This window comes from Vidua chalybeata, chromosome Z (genome assembly GCF_026979565.1).
Source record: "Vidua chalybeata isolate OUT-0048 chromosome Z, bVidCha1 merged haplotype, whole genome shotgun sequence".
NCBI lineage: Eukaryota > Metazoa > Chordata > Aves > Passeriformes > Viduidae > Vidua > Vidua chalybeata.
Genome location: NC_071570.1, coordinates 10,482,969 through 10,498,713, shown reverse-complemented (window position 1 = coordinate 10,498,713; position 15,745 = coordinate 10,482,969). Strand labels below are relative to the sequence as shown.

General features: G+C 36.3%; 1 protein-coding gene across 1 annotated transcript in view; it reads right to left on the bottom strand.

Annotated features, from left to right (window-relative positions):
- CNTNAP4 (contactin associated protein family member 4) overlaps positions 1 to 2,908 on the bottom strand; it is a 216,820-nt gene extending 213,912 nt beyond the window's left edge. Inside the window, exon 1 of the mRNA XM_053931894.1 lies at positions 2,648 to 2,908. Coding sequence (XP_053787869.1) covers positions 2,648 to 2,744 — 97 coding nt within the window. The 5' untranslated portion in view covers positions 2,745 to 2,908. The remainder of the gene's footprint in view (positions 1 to 2,647) is intronic.
- Between the last annotated feature and the right edge of the window lie 12,837 nt (positions 2,909 to 15,745).

Genomic DNA, 15,745 nt, shown 5'->3' with positions numbered 1-15,745 from the left:
AAATAATTTTACTCAAAAGAGGAATATTGCAATTTCTTTAAGACAGAAATAATTTTAAACACATCAATTTTTGATCTAGGAAATTTTCTTCGGACTAACCAATGACACTTCAAGATGACTTTTAAAGGTCTTTAATTTTGTATTTTCTTACTTGCCGCTGGCCTTAAAGACAAAGCAAAACTTAAGTATTCAGGATCTATTACTACAGAAAGAACCATAAAATTAAAAAAAAAAAAATATATTAACATAGAGGGAAAATTAAAACCTCATCCTATTGTCTTTGATGATTGGCAACCTACTGGAAAATCTAGCCATCAAAATTAATTCAAGACATTCAAACTTTACCTGGTTTTGTAAATGGGTTTAAGTATGTTAATGTCAATAGTAGAAGCACCTACTCGAAAGGATTTCAATTCCTGGTTAATACCACAAGAAAAAAGGAGTAAAGTAAGTTCAAGTAGGTAGATAATGGCTCATGCATGGATCTACCATGATCAGTAATTATGAAAAACCTTTTCTCCTAAGGTAATTTTTTAAATTTGTAAAATGCTAACAAAATTTATACCATAATACTTCAGATGTAAACTGTCACTTCTAAAACAAACTATCTGTCCTACAGAAATTTTCACTTCCAAAACAACATATATAGGGATTTTTTTCCAGATTAGATATTGAAAATAAATAATATGCATTAGGCTGACCAAGTTCTCTCCATAGATTATTGTTCATTGTTTAATTTCAATAATTTAATTTATTTTTCCCATAATAATGATATTTTGCCTGCAGCATGGGCAGAGTTCTTGTATTTTCAATTCAGATGATTGTTTTGACATAGTAGTTAGGATTTATTCCTAAATAAAAATACTTTGCATTTATTAATAGTAGCATGTACAAGAAAAAATCAGTTTATTCAATTCAACCATTTGAAACAGGATTTTGCCCTGTTTTTGAGATGTAGCTGAGAAAGCCAGTAGTGAACGTATTTTATACTTGGTTTGTTTCATCCTTCAGAATTCTATATTGGAAAGAAGCTTAAGCCTCTCCTCAAACCTTGCTTCCTAAATTGTAAGAGTGACCTCTAGTGCTTTACTGCTTTGCTGTGTGATGCAAGACTTTTTTTGCAATGGTTTTAATATGCCTCCCTGTAAGGAACTGATTTAGTTTCGTGCATAGTGCCAAATGCTATTAATGTGCAATTCAATTATCACGGTCTTGTGAAAATGGATGTATTCATAAACTGTACAATGCAGAATGATGAAGAGAATTAAAGCTGTGACTGGATTGCAGCAGGGTGTTTAACTTAGTATTCATGTTTAGGGCTACACTATGCACTTGAGTATCAAATGAGATATCATTACTGAATGACAGCACAAGATCATTTTGGTGCTGCAGTGTGAATGTCTGGCTCATGGGAGCATGTTTAGTTTACAAACCATCCATATGTAAAACCCTAGGCTATAGATCCATTGAGCACTTCAAACTTCTCTGCCATTGCTCAAATGTTTCCAGGGAGCTGTCCCCAGCCACTGGGCTGTAAGGTTATTCCTGAACATTCCTCATTGCTTTGGCATGCACTTTCTTCCCACAGAAGCATTACTTCAGCCCTTCCCATTCCTGTGATGCACAACCAGTGCCTTAACAGGAAGGGGAGAAAATATGTCCAATTCAGGTTATGAGCGTCTGGCATTTAGGCTACTGCACTACCACGGAACACAAAATGAAATCCTTCAGCTTGTTGAAGCTGAATCAAATAGAAGAATAACTCAGTTCTATTACTGAATTATAAAAGCCCTGAAAATTAATTTCTTAATAAGTTTTTTTCTTTTTTAATTTAAAGGTAATTAGTTTAATTCAATACTGGAAACAGAAATTTTTCAGATACATGTGTGTGTGTGTATGTGTATCTATCTCTCTATCATCTATATATATATGATTTTCCTCCTAGAGAGCAGATCATCCTTAAAACTGTAATCATGGTTTTTATTTTGTGATACTACTCTACTGGCTAACTGATTAAAAAAAAAAATGAAAAAAACAAACCCCAAACTTTCTATTGTAACTGTTAGCATTCTCTTCTGTCGTCATGCATGAACAATACTCCCTAAGCAATCAATGCAGAGACCTTAAAGTCTTACTATCCACATTTTTCCTTGTTACATTTCTACTGCTTTTGAACTGCACTGTGATTGCCATTCAAGTTGAGTGCCAGCTTAATCCAGGATATGCAGATACCAGCTTTCAAAATTTTCAAATGCTAAAATCCACTACACAATAGAAACGTTGCACAACGGACGTCTGCCAGTAGTTTCCATGCAAGACACAATTCCTTGGAAAATACTGCACTTCAAAAGAGAAAACAAAAATGAAAACACAGCTGAACATGCATCCCTTAGCAAAATGCTGCTTTCAGACACTCTTATACAGTAGCTTTATAAACAACATTCTGTACACAGACTCATGACAAAAATCTATAGAAGAGTCTTAGAAAATTTTTAGGCTAGCAGCTTGATGCCATGATTTCAAAGCATAAATGTTTGTCTCAAAAATTATATTTATTCTAAATGCAAAAAAAAAAAAAAAAAAAAAAAAAATCCCAGAAGTTTTCAACACACTCTGGACTGAGTTTTAAATCATATGCAATACTTACATTTATTCCCTGCCACTGCCATGTGCTGGCGATGAACAGACAGGAGAAAGAGCAGCTTCAAGAATATTTCAGTGACAGAATCCATGTTCACAATCATTGAGGCACCCAAAAGAACCAGAGTATTCGGAAACAGCTGCGCTGTACTTCAGTTCTGCTCCTGCCTCCTTCCTACAGCCTCTCTCCGCCTCTCCTCGCAGAGCTTCCCAGGGGCCAGGCACCTCAGCCAAACGCCCTCCGCATCTCCTGGCACACGCACGCTCACCTCCGGATCTGCTTCTCAGCCTCGCAGCAGCAAGCCCAGAGGAGCAGCAGCGAGAATCTGCACCGCCCCCCCCCCACCCCCGCTGCCACAGAGGCACTCGGGGCTGCACCGGCAGCCGGCTCGGCACGCCGCTGCTGCCGGCAGCCCGCGCGGCGCGGCGCTGGACACCCCTGGCGGCGGCGGCTGGCACCGAGCGGGCCGCGGGGGCGGCGGTGGGCGGCGCGGCCGGCACGGGAGCGAGCGCCGCCGGCCGCGCTTCTGCCTGCCCTGCCCTGCGCTGCGTGCGCCGGGGCACCGCCGGCTCTGCGTGCTGCCGAGCCTTTCCCCGCGTAGTAATTTTTCTTCCTTTTTTTTAATTTTTTTTTTTTTTTCTTCTTTTACACTTTCAGCTGCAAAAGCGTTGCAAGTTCTGCTCTCTTAAAGGAAAGCGGTTTGCTGCCTTTACTTGAGGAGCGAGTGATTGACTGCCCCTCTGGAAAAGGCACCACCACTGTCCGTGGAGGGCTTTATCTCGATTAATGCTGGCATTAAAGAATTACATTCTCAACTCCTAAGAGTAAACACCTAAACATAATATAAACGTATGATTGCACCTGTCTTTCCCAAAATACTTTAGCTCCCAAATACCACATAGAACATTTTGCTTTCTATACTTTGTGAAAGTATAGAAAGCAAACCCTCCTATTGCTTGTGTTTGGGAAATAGCTTGCTTTGAGAAAGAACTTCAGAGGAATTTAAAGTCATTATATTCATACTATATCCTAAAAGTGTATGGTTTTGTTTTGGAGTTTTGTTTGGTTTTCTGTTTGTTTGCTTGTGGGTTTTTTGCAAAACAAGTTACTGAGTTACTGTATATGCTAACTCCAGGGACATAATTTCTCAAGTGTGAGAAATTTAACTGCGTATTTGCAAACTCATGACATTAGTGAGGGTAAAAGCCATATTAAAGGACCACATCAATGGCCCCGTCACTGCTACTTCTGCAGTGTTCACACTGTATGAACTGTCTGTGTTTTGGCAGAAATTACTGTGACAATACAAACCTGCATGCCTTGTGACTGTGAGGTATATAAAAAGCAGCCTAGTGGTCCAAATTTTCTCTTCCTACTTCATGTGAGCTATCTAGCAGCTCCTATATACAAAGGGGATTTTTCAACCTAAGTGATACTGCTGTCTGTGGTTTAGACATGAGGTATAATGTTGCTGAGTGTTCCCTCTTCTGTGTTGCAGAAGCTGCAGAATTTTCTGCAAATTGCTATGTAGAACTGTTTGCTGTCAAGAATAACTGTAGGATAGAGACAAAACATGAATTAAGCTCCCGTAGCTTCTGAATTTTTGTTGATTATTTAAATCCGTTTCCTCATCCCTTGAAGGATACTCTTATTCATCTACACAAGTAAGAGTAAAATATGTTCTGGTTTCATGCTACCAAAGCCAAACTGTGTTAGGTATTACAAAAATGTATTTCAGCTCAGCCAAAACAACTAAAAATAAAAAACTTAAAAGGCAGGTTTTTGTTACATCCTTTCAAAAATAGCAAATTAGCATGATTGAGACAAAGAGGCCTATTTCTAAATTGCTATATTGTATAGAAAGTTTCAAGTGAAGTTAATAACCTATTATGCAGCTGGCCTTCCACTTTTCCATGTCAACTTTTATTTGAACAAAAATGCATGGAGAAACTGTATTAAAGATTACGTGAATCATAACCTGCCTTCCAGCTCTCCTAAATCAACCTTTAAATTCTACATTCTGTTTCCAGGGTTTAGTACAACCATAGAGTCACTGTCCAGAAGCTCGATTTCTTTGCTATATAGTTCCTTGAGTTAATATTGACCTTCTAACTAAATTACTATGAGCATTAAAATGTTCCATGTGCTGCATCCCATCTCTAAAGAATATCCCATGAGATGGTCCTTGACTCTGCAGCTAGACAAAATTTCATGCTTAAAAATAGGACAAATATCACATAAAATCTTGGCAAGGACTTTCAATGTAATGATGTTCTTTAGGATTAGCTCTAAGATCCCCAGGGCTTTGAATCAGAAAGAATTATTATTCTGGTAATGTAATGCAAATTCAGTAAAAAGGCCAATGCCATTGTGGGTAAATATTTGTCTTATAAAATAGCTTATAGTCATCAAAAAGGAACATCTAACAGACAAAGGTCATAGAATTTTCCTTTTTTTTTTTGACTGTATTGCATGCAAATATACACATGGATATAATGTGTATATTTTATAATTATGGAAAAACCAGTCTTAGAATAAAATGGTATGCCAAAACATGTACATATGTTTCTGTTTGGACAGATAGAATTACAGAAGTCTATACAGTATGTATCTGGAATATCAAGATAATCATCTATTTATCCAGGGATGGATCTGGCACTAGTAAAGTGCATAAAACAGCATAGCTTGACTCACATAGAATATTGCAACCTCCTCTTTGCTTCTGCGTCGTATCTTTCTCCTGCATCTGTGAAATATTTCTGCTCACATAATCTTATCTCTGTATGCCAGCATCTTGTTTGCCATTTCTCTTCCATACAGGGTCTAGATTTTTCACTAACTTCTGAGCTCCTCTTTGTGGTACTCATACAAGTCTTTCTGTTTCTTATAAGCCTCTTTTCCTATTGTAATTTTTAAATTTCCCCCACTCTTCCAGTGTTTTGTTTTTCTTGTCATATCTTATTTTTGAAATTTCCCCCAAACACCAAAAAACTTACTCATTTTATTTGCCTTTGAAATGCAATTATGACCACTTGATTTGATAGAGAATCCTTCCCAATTGATCTTCATATATGTATTCTTTAGAAAGACTGCAAGTTCCCCAGAAGAACTGTGTCTTGTTACAAATTAATCCTTACAGATAAAACATCTGCAAAGTTTAGTTGTTCAAAACTTGGAGTAGTTGATCTGGGTATTGCCAGCCTTCATTTACAAATGAAGGACCTTGTAATGAAGTCCTTTTTCTAGGAGACAAAAACTAACAGAAATTATTCCTCTTTAAATTTTTTACACTGTGAAGTTTTGTCTGTAAAGAAGAAACACTTTTAAATTCAGGCTAACCATACTCCTGGTATTATTGTGATCTGCTTATTAATTGTAAACTAATTTTAAAAAGGAAAGTTATAAGCACTTTCTTCTGCTTCTGGTACAAAATCCACTTTACAACAGGACAATTGTTTTCAGAGTATCACAGTTACACATTATTTAATAACAACAAAATAATAATTTACTTGCAAAGCACAAAAATGGAAGTATGAAAATTCAACAGAACCCCTACTGGCTGACTGAGAATATTTGTTTTATTCCTTCCCAGTAAATTCCTCATTCAAAGACATCAACCAAATTAGAAATTAGCTATTCGCTTACTACCTTCTTCACTTCACCCTTCACTAATTCAGCTCCATCAAGCTCACATTTACTATCCAAGTAACAGTGACACTGCAACTTTATTTCAGGAGACTAGAAATAAGGATAAAATTTTTAAACGTTTATGTTCGTCTTTTCCTATTTAGTTTTCTTGGTCCCCTCGCCTGCGTCATGGCCTTGGTTAACCCTCCTTCCAGTGCCACCTGCTGCAGTTGTAGTGGTATTACAGGTTTCTCTGTACAGCATCTAGTCGTGTAATGCAGCTGGAGAATGTGTCTTTTTAATGCAATCGAATTCTTTCATGATCACGTAAAATCTTCCCAGTACTATTCCCAACCTTGCAGAAAAACACTGCTGTAATTGTCTGCAGAGACTGCAGAGAGCAGAAATGCTCAAAGACAAATATAAATCAAAAATAAACGAAGAGAACCACATAATGCCAGGTACACTAATAGTGATATTTGCAATGTTTTCAAGCCATTTTTAAAGAAAAATATAATTCTTATATCCACCTTATATTGCTACATGTATTTTTAAAATCATAGATCTCTATATAGTAGGTATGACATAGAGTAAAAATTGATTTTCCGAGATAAGGGTAGCGTAGCTACTAGTCTTAACAATGTTTTGGTTTTTTTGTTTTTGTTTTAGTTTGTTATTTTCCAGTAGGGTCATGATAGCATAATTTGTCTTATTGCAAAGCTGCAGATTTCCTTTCAGGCTGTATTTGTTAAAAGGGGAGGGGATGGAAGCCATCTGTGTATGGCTCATTTTACCGCTTACTGCAACTACACTTATTGCACCTACACTAATAACTTCATTAGGGATTTAAAACATTTTTTTTTTCCCCAGACGAGACACAGAACACAAACCAAAGCAGACATGGCTCCATGCACCTACAGAAGAATTCATGTCTATAGCACTGTTGTGAATCTATGTTTGAAGGTTGTAACAAGATACATGGCTACACAGAGAGTTCTTTGGCTGCTACTGTCTGACCATTCAGGTTTTCCACCTGAAAGGGTGCTGTGAAAATCCTGGGGACAGCTTTTTTTCAGGGTTTGTGAAAATGCTTCTTCTTAGCCCTTCTCATTTCACAGTCAAGAATTTTATTATTTCCATCATAAACACTCTGTGTATTGTGCCTCCCAACACAGAAAATAAATACAGGGTACTGGAAAATGAACTTATAAACGGAATCATAGAATCTTTAAGGTTCAAAAAGTCCTCTAGGATGATCATGTCCAACCATTACCTCAGTACTGACATCTATGCTATTAAATCATGTTCACAAGTGCCACATCCACATGCCCCCTAATTTTTTTCAGGTGTGGTCACTCCGTAATTTCCTACAAAGTCTGTTACACTTACTACTCTTTCAGTCAATAAATTATTCTTAATATCCAGTCTAAATCCCCTTGACACAATTTGAGGCCATTTCCTTCTTTCCTGCCTCTGGTTGCCTGGGAAAGAAGCTGACCCCTGCCTGGCTGCACCCTCCTTTCAGGCAGTTGTAGAGAGTGGTAAGGTCTCACCTGAGTCTCTTTTTGTCCAGACTAAACAACCCCAGCTCCCTCAGCTGCTTTTCATAGGATGCTTCAGACCCTTCATCAGCTCCACTGCCCTTCTCTGAGCATGCTCCAGCATCTCAATGTCTTGTTGAATCGAGGGGTCCAGAACCGAGCACAGCACTCGAGGTGTGGCCTCACCAGTGCTGAGTACAGGGGCACAATCTGCCCTGGCCCTGCTGGCCACACTATTGCTGATACAGGCCAGGATGCCATTGGCCTTCTTGGCCACCTGGGCACAGCTGGCTCATGTTCAGCCACTGTTGACCAGCACCTCTGGGCCCTTTTCTGCCCGGCAGCTTTCCAGCCACTCTGCCCTCAGCCAGTAGCGCTGCCTGGGGGTGTTGTGATCCAAGCAGAAGACACATCACTTCACCTTGCTGAACCTCATGCTGTTCTCTTCATTCCATTGATCCAGCCTGCCTGTGTTCTCTGCAGAGCATTCCCACACTCCAGCAGATCAAGACTCCTGTTCAACTTGGTATCACCTGCGAACTTACAAAGGATGCATTCCTTTCCCCTGTCCAGGTCATTGATGAAGGTATTAAACAAAACTGGCCTCAAATATTTTTCTAAATATTTAATAGTGACAATAAGAAGAGTTTTAATAGCAACAGTAATAACAACAACAACAATAATAATAATAATAAAGTACAACAGTATTTAGTAAGTATTTTAACATCTCACATATGGCATGGGTATTTTTAAAAGGAGTTTCTTCACAGTAATTTGTAGAAATAAATGTGTGAATAATAAAAGGAAGCAAGAAAACAGTATTGGAGGACTTGATACTAAAGTGCTTTGGTGATTTTTTTCCTAATTAGAGCATGTCTTGAAGGATAGAATATTTAAAGGCATGGAGATTAGAAAGGCTCAGTGAAGGCATAAAATATAATATGGATTTATCAAAGGCAGATCATAGTATACAAAGCTCATAGTTCTCTTTGATATCTGATTCCTTCCTAAAGGAAGAATATAAATTTTTGACACTGGATGCATATGAATATGATACTGTTATGATATTTCTTTGATAATGTAAAAAAGGTGGAGGATAGCAAAGTGTGTGTGCAATGAATCACAAGGAAAGGCAGTAGAGAAAGGTGGAAAAAAGTGTCATTTATATATAAGCCTTGTTTAATGTATTAATTAATGACTACATGAAAAAAACAGGGACAGGCTTCTGGGGCTTATAATTTGGGAGATTTTTAGGAAAATGCCCTCAGTGTAGGAAAGGTATCACAGAGATGACCTTCTCAAAGAAAAGTTAAAGTTAGAGGATATGCAATAGTAAAATATGCAAGAATGTGCATTATCTGAGGCTGATATTGATGACACCAGCTGTAAGTTAGTTCTTTAGTTGGAAGCAGAAGATCCTAGCTGAATCAGCCAACTCTGAGATGAATATAAGCTTAGCTTGAGACACAAAAAAAAAAAAAAAAAAAAAAAAAAGAAGAAGATCAATTGTAACCTGCAAAAGGAAGGTTTCTGAGCTGGGAAGCTGGGAATGGAGTGAGAGCCAAAGGGTCTGAGCAAAAATGAACAAGGGATCCAGAGACTCCCTGTCCCATGCTGTGTACTACTGTTTCAAAACATGAATTTGAAAATCTTCAAGATTGGTGAAGAGCCAAGAACCCAAGATCCCTGCCTTGGACTGGGATGCAAATCCCCAGATGGTCTGCAAATCATTTCAAATATTGGCATAACATTTGCTTCCTTTGCCAAAGAAGTCAAGTAAATCTTGAAGATGACTCTGGGCTGTGACTTCTGTTTTAGATACATTCCTTCCACAGAAACAGAGAATTAAGATTATTTTCCTTAGTGCTTTATGAAGACTAACTTACACCATTGCTCACTGAGTGTTTGGCTTTGTATAATTCTCATTCACAACTAGCATTCCCTGGGCATCGCATAGGGAGCTTAATTGCCTGGCTGAAATCTGGAGATTTCAGGCACCTGAAAGTCAGGTGAAGCTGCTTGCTGTGAAGTTGTTTGCTATCATCATGCCCAAGGATACAGCTACAAACACAGGTGTAAATAAGACGACAAAGCATCCAGCCTGGAGCTCCAATATGTCTGTCTATGCGGTGTATGAAAAGTGAAGCTCAGTTCTGTATTTCTCTTTTTGAGATATTTCCTGTATTTCTTTCTATATCAAGACTAGATTTCATTGCCAAGAAAGCAAGAGTCATGAAACTATGATTCCATAATGAGCCTGTGTTTATTTGGCTATGCAAATGACAAGTCTCCTTGAAGTAGGAATATACTCTCCTTGAACAAGGAATATTAGGAAGGTAAACATGAAGAAGTTGTTTATGTAACTTTTTTTGACTGTATAAAATTCAGCACTACAAGGCTTTAGTTTTATGTAATTATTTCATGTTCAAAATCTATCAATTCTGTAGAAAGCAGTCAAGTGTTCAGTTGTGCAACAGAAGATGTAACTTACACAAACCTTATTTCCACCATGTTAGGAGAAAAAGGCATGTAATATGTCTTCTCTATCTTAATTTGTGTGAAATTGTTCATTTGACAGCAGAATTAGGATACTAATCTGGTGCTTTGTTGAAGCAATGTGTAACAGAGAGATAATACAAAAGAAGAAAGGTAGTAAACAGGTTTCTGCAAGTTGAAGAAGATCAAAAAATATGGGACTCAGCTCTTTCGAAAATGTGACTATCTCTGAATTGAATGGGTAGGTCTCACCTGCATTGTCAGCACTAAGAGTAAGCTGCAAATAGGCAATGTTTCATTGATCTGGGCTGTATTTTACAAACCAGGGTCAGACTCTACATACTGTAGGTTAACTGTAGTTGGCATTGTTCAGTGCATTGAAACATACACACAATTCTCTGAAGGAAAATTATTTAATTCCTTTTTTTCCTCCCTGTTTTAGCTATTATTCTGCAGACATCAGAAAAGGGAAAATCACTTTATAGGTTCTTATTTCCCTTTCCTTTGTTATATGCCTGTGGAGATTATATGCAAAGTATCCAGCCTGAATATTTTGCATATATATATATATATAAAATAATATTTTATTAATTATATACATTATATATTATATATTATATATAAATATGTATTATATATTATATATAAATTATATATTTTATATATTATATATATTATATATATTATCTATATAATATATAGATATATATTATATAATATATAAGTTATATAATGTTATGTAATATTACATTAATATAATTAATTTAATTAAAATTAATATTAATTAATATTAATTAAAATTAAATAATATTAAATTTAATTATATTTTCTTAATTATATGTATTAATTATACTTATTAATTTATATATATATATATATAGATAGATAGATAGATAAACGTCACATGATACAATGAGCAACTTTAATACCAGTGCCTAACTGGTAAATATGATCATTATCTCTTCAAGGTGTAAGAGGATTGCTTGCACCTCCTTGCTTTGGAAGTGTGTTTCAGGTAAGTAGTCTTTCTTTATTTCATTATGAGATATGAAACAGACACTGAGAGAGAGAGACATTTGGGATATGAGCAGTGACAGAAAGATTAGCAACCACATGAGTAGTTCTCCCCATCCATATCAGCGAGCAATCAAGCTCTTGGAAATGCAGTTTCATTCTGAATGTAAAATGAGCAATTGGCTTGTCTGATGCTGTTTTATATAAAAAAAAAAAAAAAAAAACAGAAAAAAACTTATTCTTGTGCTTTTTTTTTATTATTACAGACTTGACTGGACAAATTCACTCACTTGTTTACACTGCGTTTTTTGCTGAATAATGCATTAAGAACCCAGACCAGCTCTTGTCTGGGAATGAGAAATCCTTGTGAATTATGTTTTTTTGTGTTTGATCTCTAGGGAAATCTCATGGGATACAACATCTCAAAGTCCTGGGATGACAAACAAGATGCAAATGAATCAGAGGACCTCTGATTTTCCCAGATTTTACTCCATCCTTACTGCCAGCAAGACTTTTTATCCCAGATTGGAGGAAAAAAAAAACAAGAAAAGCAAATAACCAGTAGTTTTAATACACTGTGTCATGTAGTTTTGCCCTGTTTGCTCTTGTGCTCAATACTTAGCCTCTGCACACTCATTCTGAAGGCAACACCTATCTTTATATATGAATTGTTCATGCCATGCTGCCAGTTTGCTTAAAATAACGCTAACTTCTGAGTCCAGACTGGTGTGTTTTGAAGCAAGAACTAATACTCAACCTGAAAGCAGCAGAGCATCCACTGAACCTTATACATTACAAAGCAGAGGAATGCCTTGAAAGGGGCACTGCAGAAGCTAAGCATCTGTATCTTTGCATTAGGAATCAAGATTCCCTTCAGATCCTCTCACTTGATGCAATTACAGGGAAGCTTATGTTCTTTAGGCCTTCCATTCTTTCATTTATCCCTCCTGAAACTAGATAATGCCCTGGGTTTTCCACAAACCAAGGTTTAATATTGATCTTTCTCTGCACTTTTCCCATAGAAGGGAACAATTTGTCTGTAATATAACCTTGATTGAACTTTCTGTACCCCTGTTGATATCAGCAATACTGCTAGTGCAGTTAAAAACTAAACAGGGTTAGGAAACACGCAGATTTTACAGAAATGTAGAAGAAAGTAAGCAAGCAACAGACAGACCAACAAGCATAAACATTAATTATGTCATGCTGGAGAGAAATGCAAGGGTACTTGAAAAATTGGTTAGAGTCAGCCAAAACAATCAGGTACAGTTTTGTTTCTATTTATCATAATCTCAGAAGCACACATTGGCAAAGACTGGATGTGTATTTCTGAGATTAAAAAAAACTAAGAAACACAGAAAAAAAAGAGAGGACTTTTAGGTTTACTCCTAATTTGACATCACTAGAGCTTCTACAGAACATGTCTGTTGCTGCCTTCCACAGAAACTCTCCAACTTTAATAAAATTAACAGAAAGAGGTTCTATACTCTCTTTAATCCCCTGTCCTGTTTTCTTATATACAGTAAGAGCAACAAAGTGAAAGTTATCTATACTGCCAATACGAACTTTCCTCACCTCAAAACTTCTTTCCTTTCTTCTGAAACCTCTTTAAAAACTTTAAATGCATAGTCAGTGTAATACAAGTCACTGTGTTGAAAATCTGACACAGCGATTATAAATGGATAGGGCTTGTTACTTTTATAAGTCCTTGGTTAAAAAAGTCAGTGTTGTATACTGACAAATCTGCTTATTCATTTGTATGTTGTACATGAGCAGGCATTAATCTCATATATTTCATGTTCAATATGTTTTATAGTTGTTTTCTTTTGCTATTTCATGCTTTAATAATAGTACTTAAGTATTCAACTGGCTTCACTGTCTTTTAAAATGCAACTTCATCATGCACATTCTGAATGCAAATTATAATAACCTATTTATTTCTTATATAACCTATATGGGAAACAGGGATAGTTAAAACCTGGGACTTTATATTGAGGACAGAGTAAAGCAATTTAACTGATTTATAACTTCATCTTAATAACACTTACTCTTTGCATTTAATATGTAGATAGAAAAGAGCTAGTTGATAACTAATGACAGCTTTATATGGATCTGATTTCAAAACTTCCAATGACATCATATTTCAAGAATGTATTCATTTTTACCACATTTAGATTACTTGCCAGAACTCTAGAATACTTGCAAACAACAAAAACAATACATAACTGTCTCTCTTATGTCTGTGCACCGGACTATACTTCCCATGTTCCAGTCTCAGTCACAAAGCTATCAATGGGAGTTTTACTAAAGTAGAAAACAGACTTTAAGCAGAGTAATAACAAAAACCATAACCTTTTATACTGAAATTAACATCTTTAGAACAGGTGCCTATCATTTTATGTCTGTTACTACATATGACATCTAATTATTATTGGTCTAGGAAATCAAGGAGTTGAGATATTCTTGGTGCTTTGACTAATTGAAAATAGCTAAGTTCATCTTTATATTGGCTTTATAAGTGATTTCTCAGCCTTTGAAATTTAGTTAACTTGAAAATTTCAGTCATCTTTAATAACAGAGGAAGCATAAACTAATCATTTTTGTGCTAATCTAATTCAGGCTATTGAGTATTCTTTGTTGCGACAGCTTTTCTGAATAAGTCTGAGCCATTTAAGGCAAGATCGAAAGAAAGGCAGCAAAGACTTATGAGCTTGGTGTTCCATCCCAAATTGCACAGCCACCCACTAGTCTTGATATCACCTTTAATCACCAAACTACATCTGTCTTCCTGAGCTGCGCAGCAAACCATTTTTCTCAAACATGGCTGACCTCCATAATTAGAGCATTCACCCTGCTGCATCTTTCACAGGGCAGTTATAGCCACTGTCTGGTGAATATATGAGGAATTTAATTATTTAAAACATTACTGGCAAAAACACCCAGCTGTGATGGCATTCTAACTTTCCTCGCTCACAATGGCCTAAATATTGCCCCGTGAGTTGCAAACACCACACAGCCTCAAGAGAAATTAAAGCCATGTCTCTCAGCTTCTTAAAGGATAGATTTTCAATGGTAGAAGGCAGTCTTTCCCATTTTCTGAAGCTATTCTGTTGTCAAAAAAGTAGTTTAAGATTCCCTGGCCCATAAAAAATGAGGGGAAAAAGCAAGCTAGTAAATATGATATTACAGCCTAGAAGTCAGGAGAATGCATCTGACTCCCCTCAAGCATTGTGGATTTGGTCTGTCTTCTGGGAAGTGCCTGCTGTATGCAGAATGCAGAAACAGTCCTTGGGGTAAGGCTCTAGGATTGTTAATTAGCTTTCATATTATGTCAGCTGTAGAATTGGGCCATATGCCTTTCCTAATTCCCTCCCCTTTTAAAATATATAGATAACTGATATTTTCTCATGGATGCAATATATAGAAAAATAAAATATTTTTAATTATGAAGTGCATGGATAATGCAATAGTGAAACCATTTAAATGTCAAATATAATTAAATGTAGTAATGCATCATTCAGAAAAAAATGCTTCTTTTTTGTGGTAAAATAGATTTATATTGTTTTGGTTTTTGTTTTATGATGGTTGTATTTTAGGTTTAGTTATAAAAAATTAGAGAACCTGATAAAAGCATTAATTAATCAGATTAACTAATACATAGAAGAAGTTGCCTCATATTTATGGGACATAGTACTTGTGATAAAAATTTTTGTCTCATGAAGCAACCTCTTTGCAAACTTATACCTTAGGTAGCCAAAAACTATATTTTATGTTCAGTTTTCTTAATCTGTTCACTTTTCACTTCCCTCATTTACAGGTTCTTTCCACTGATTTGTTACAACAGACAGTAAGAGAAGTTGCTATTTTTTCTTTATTTTTTGGTTTTCTCCTATGTTTCAGAATTATCTTCAAGGGAATTAAGCTTGGTAAATAGTGTAGTATACATGCAACAGAGGAGTTGTAAAAAACCCAAAACCTAAAGACCAGGCAAGTTACAAACCAACCAAAAAAACCCCAACAAAATGAAAAACCTAACAAAAAAGAGCAAAGGTTTACAAATGAGACTACAAAAGCCTGTAGCAAAATGTAAATTTCTTCTTATTTATTAAAAAAATTAGTTAATACACTACTAAATATATGATCTCATTCTGCTTTTCCAAGAGAGTTTTTAGACCAGAATATTTATAAAAGCATATATTTTGAGGATACCATAGCAAGCCCTATTTGGTTTTACGTATGAAAATGCACATAATTAATCAGCTTCCAGAAGCAGACTTGCTCCAGACTTAGACTGAGACTAAAATACATTATGGGGCGGTTACCTGCTACGACCTCAAGCAGTCGAGAAGCGCCAGCCAGCGCTGCCTTTGAGAGGCCGTAGCCGCCACGTGAGCGGGCGCTCCAGGGTTATGACATTGCTGAGTGC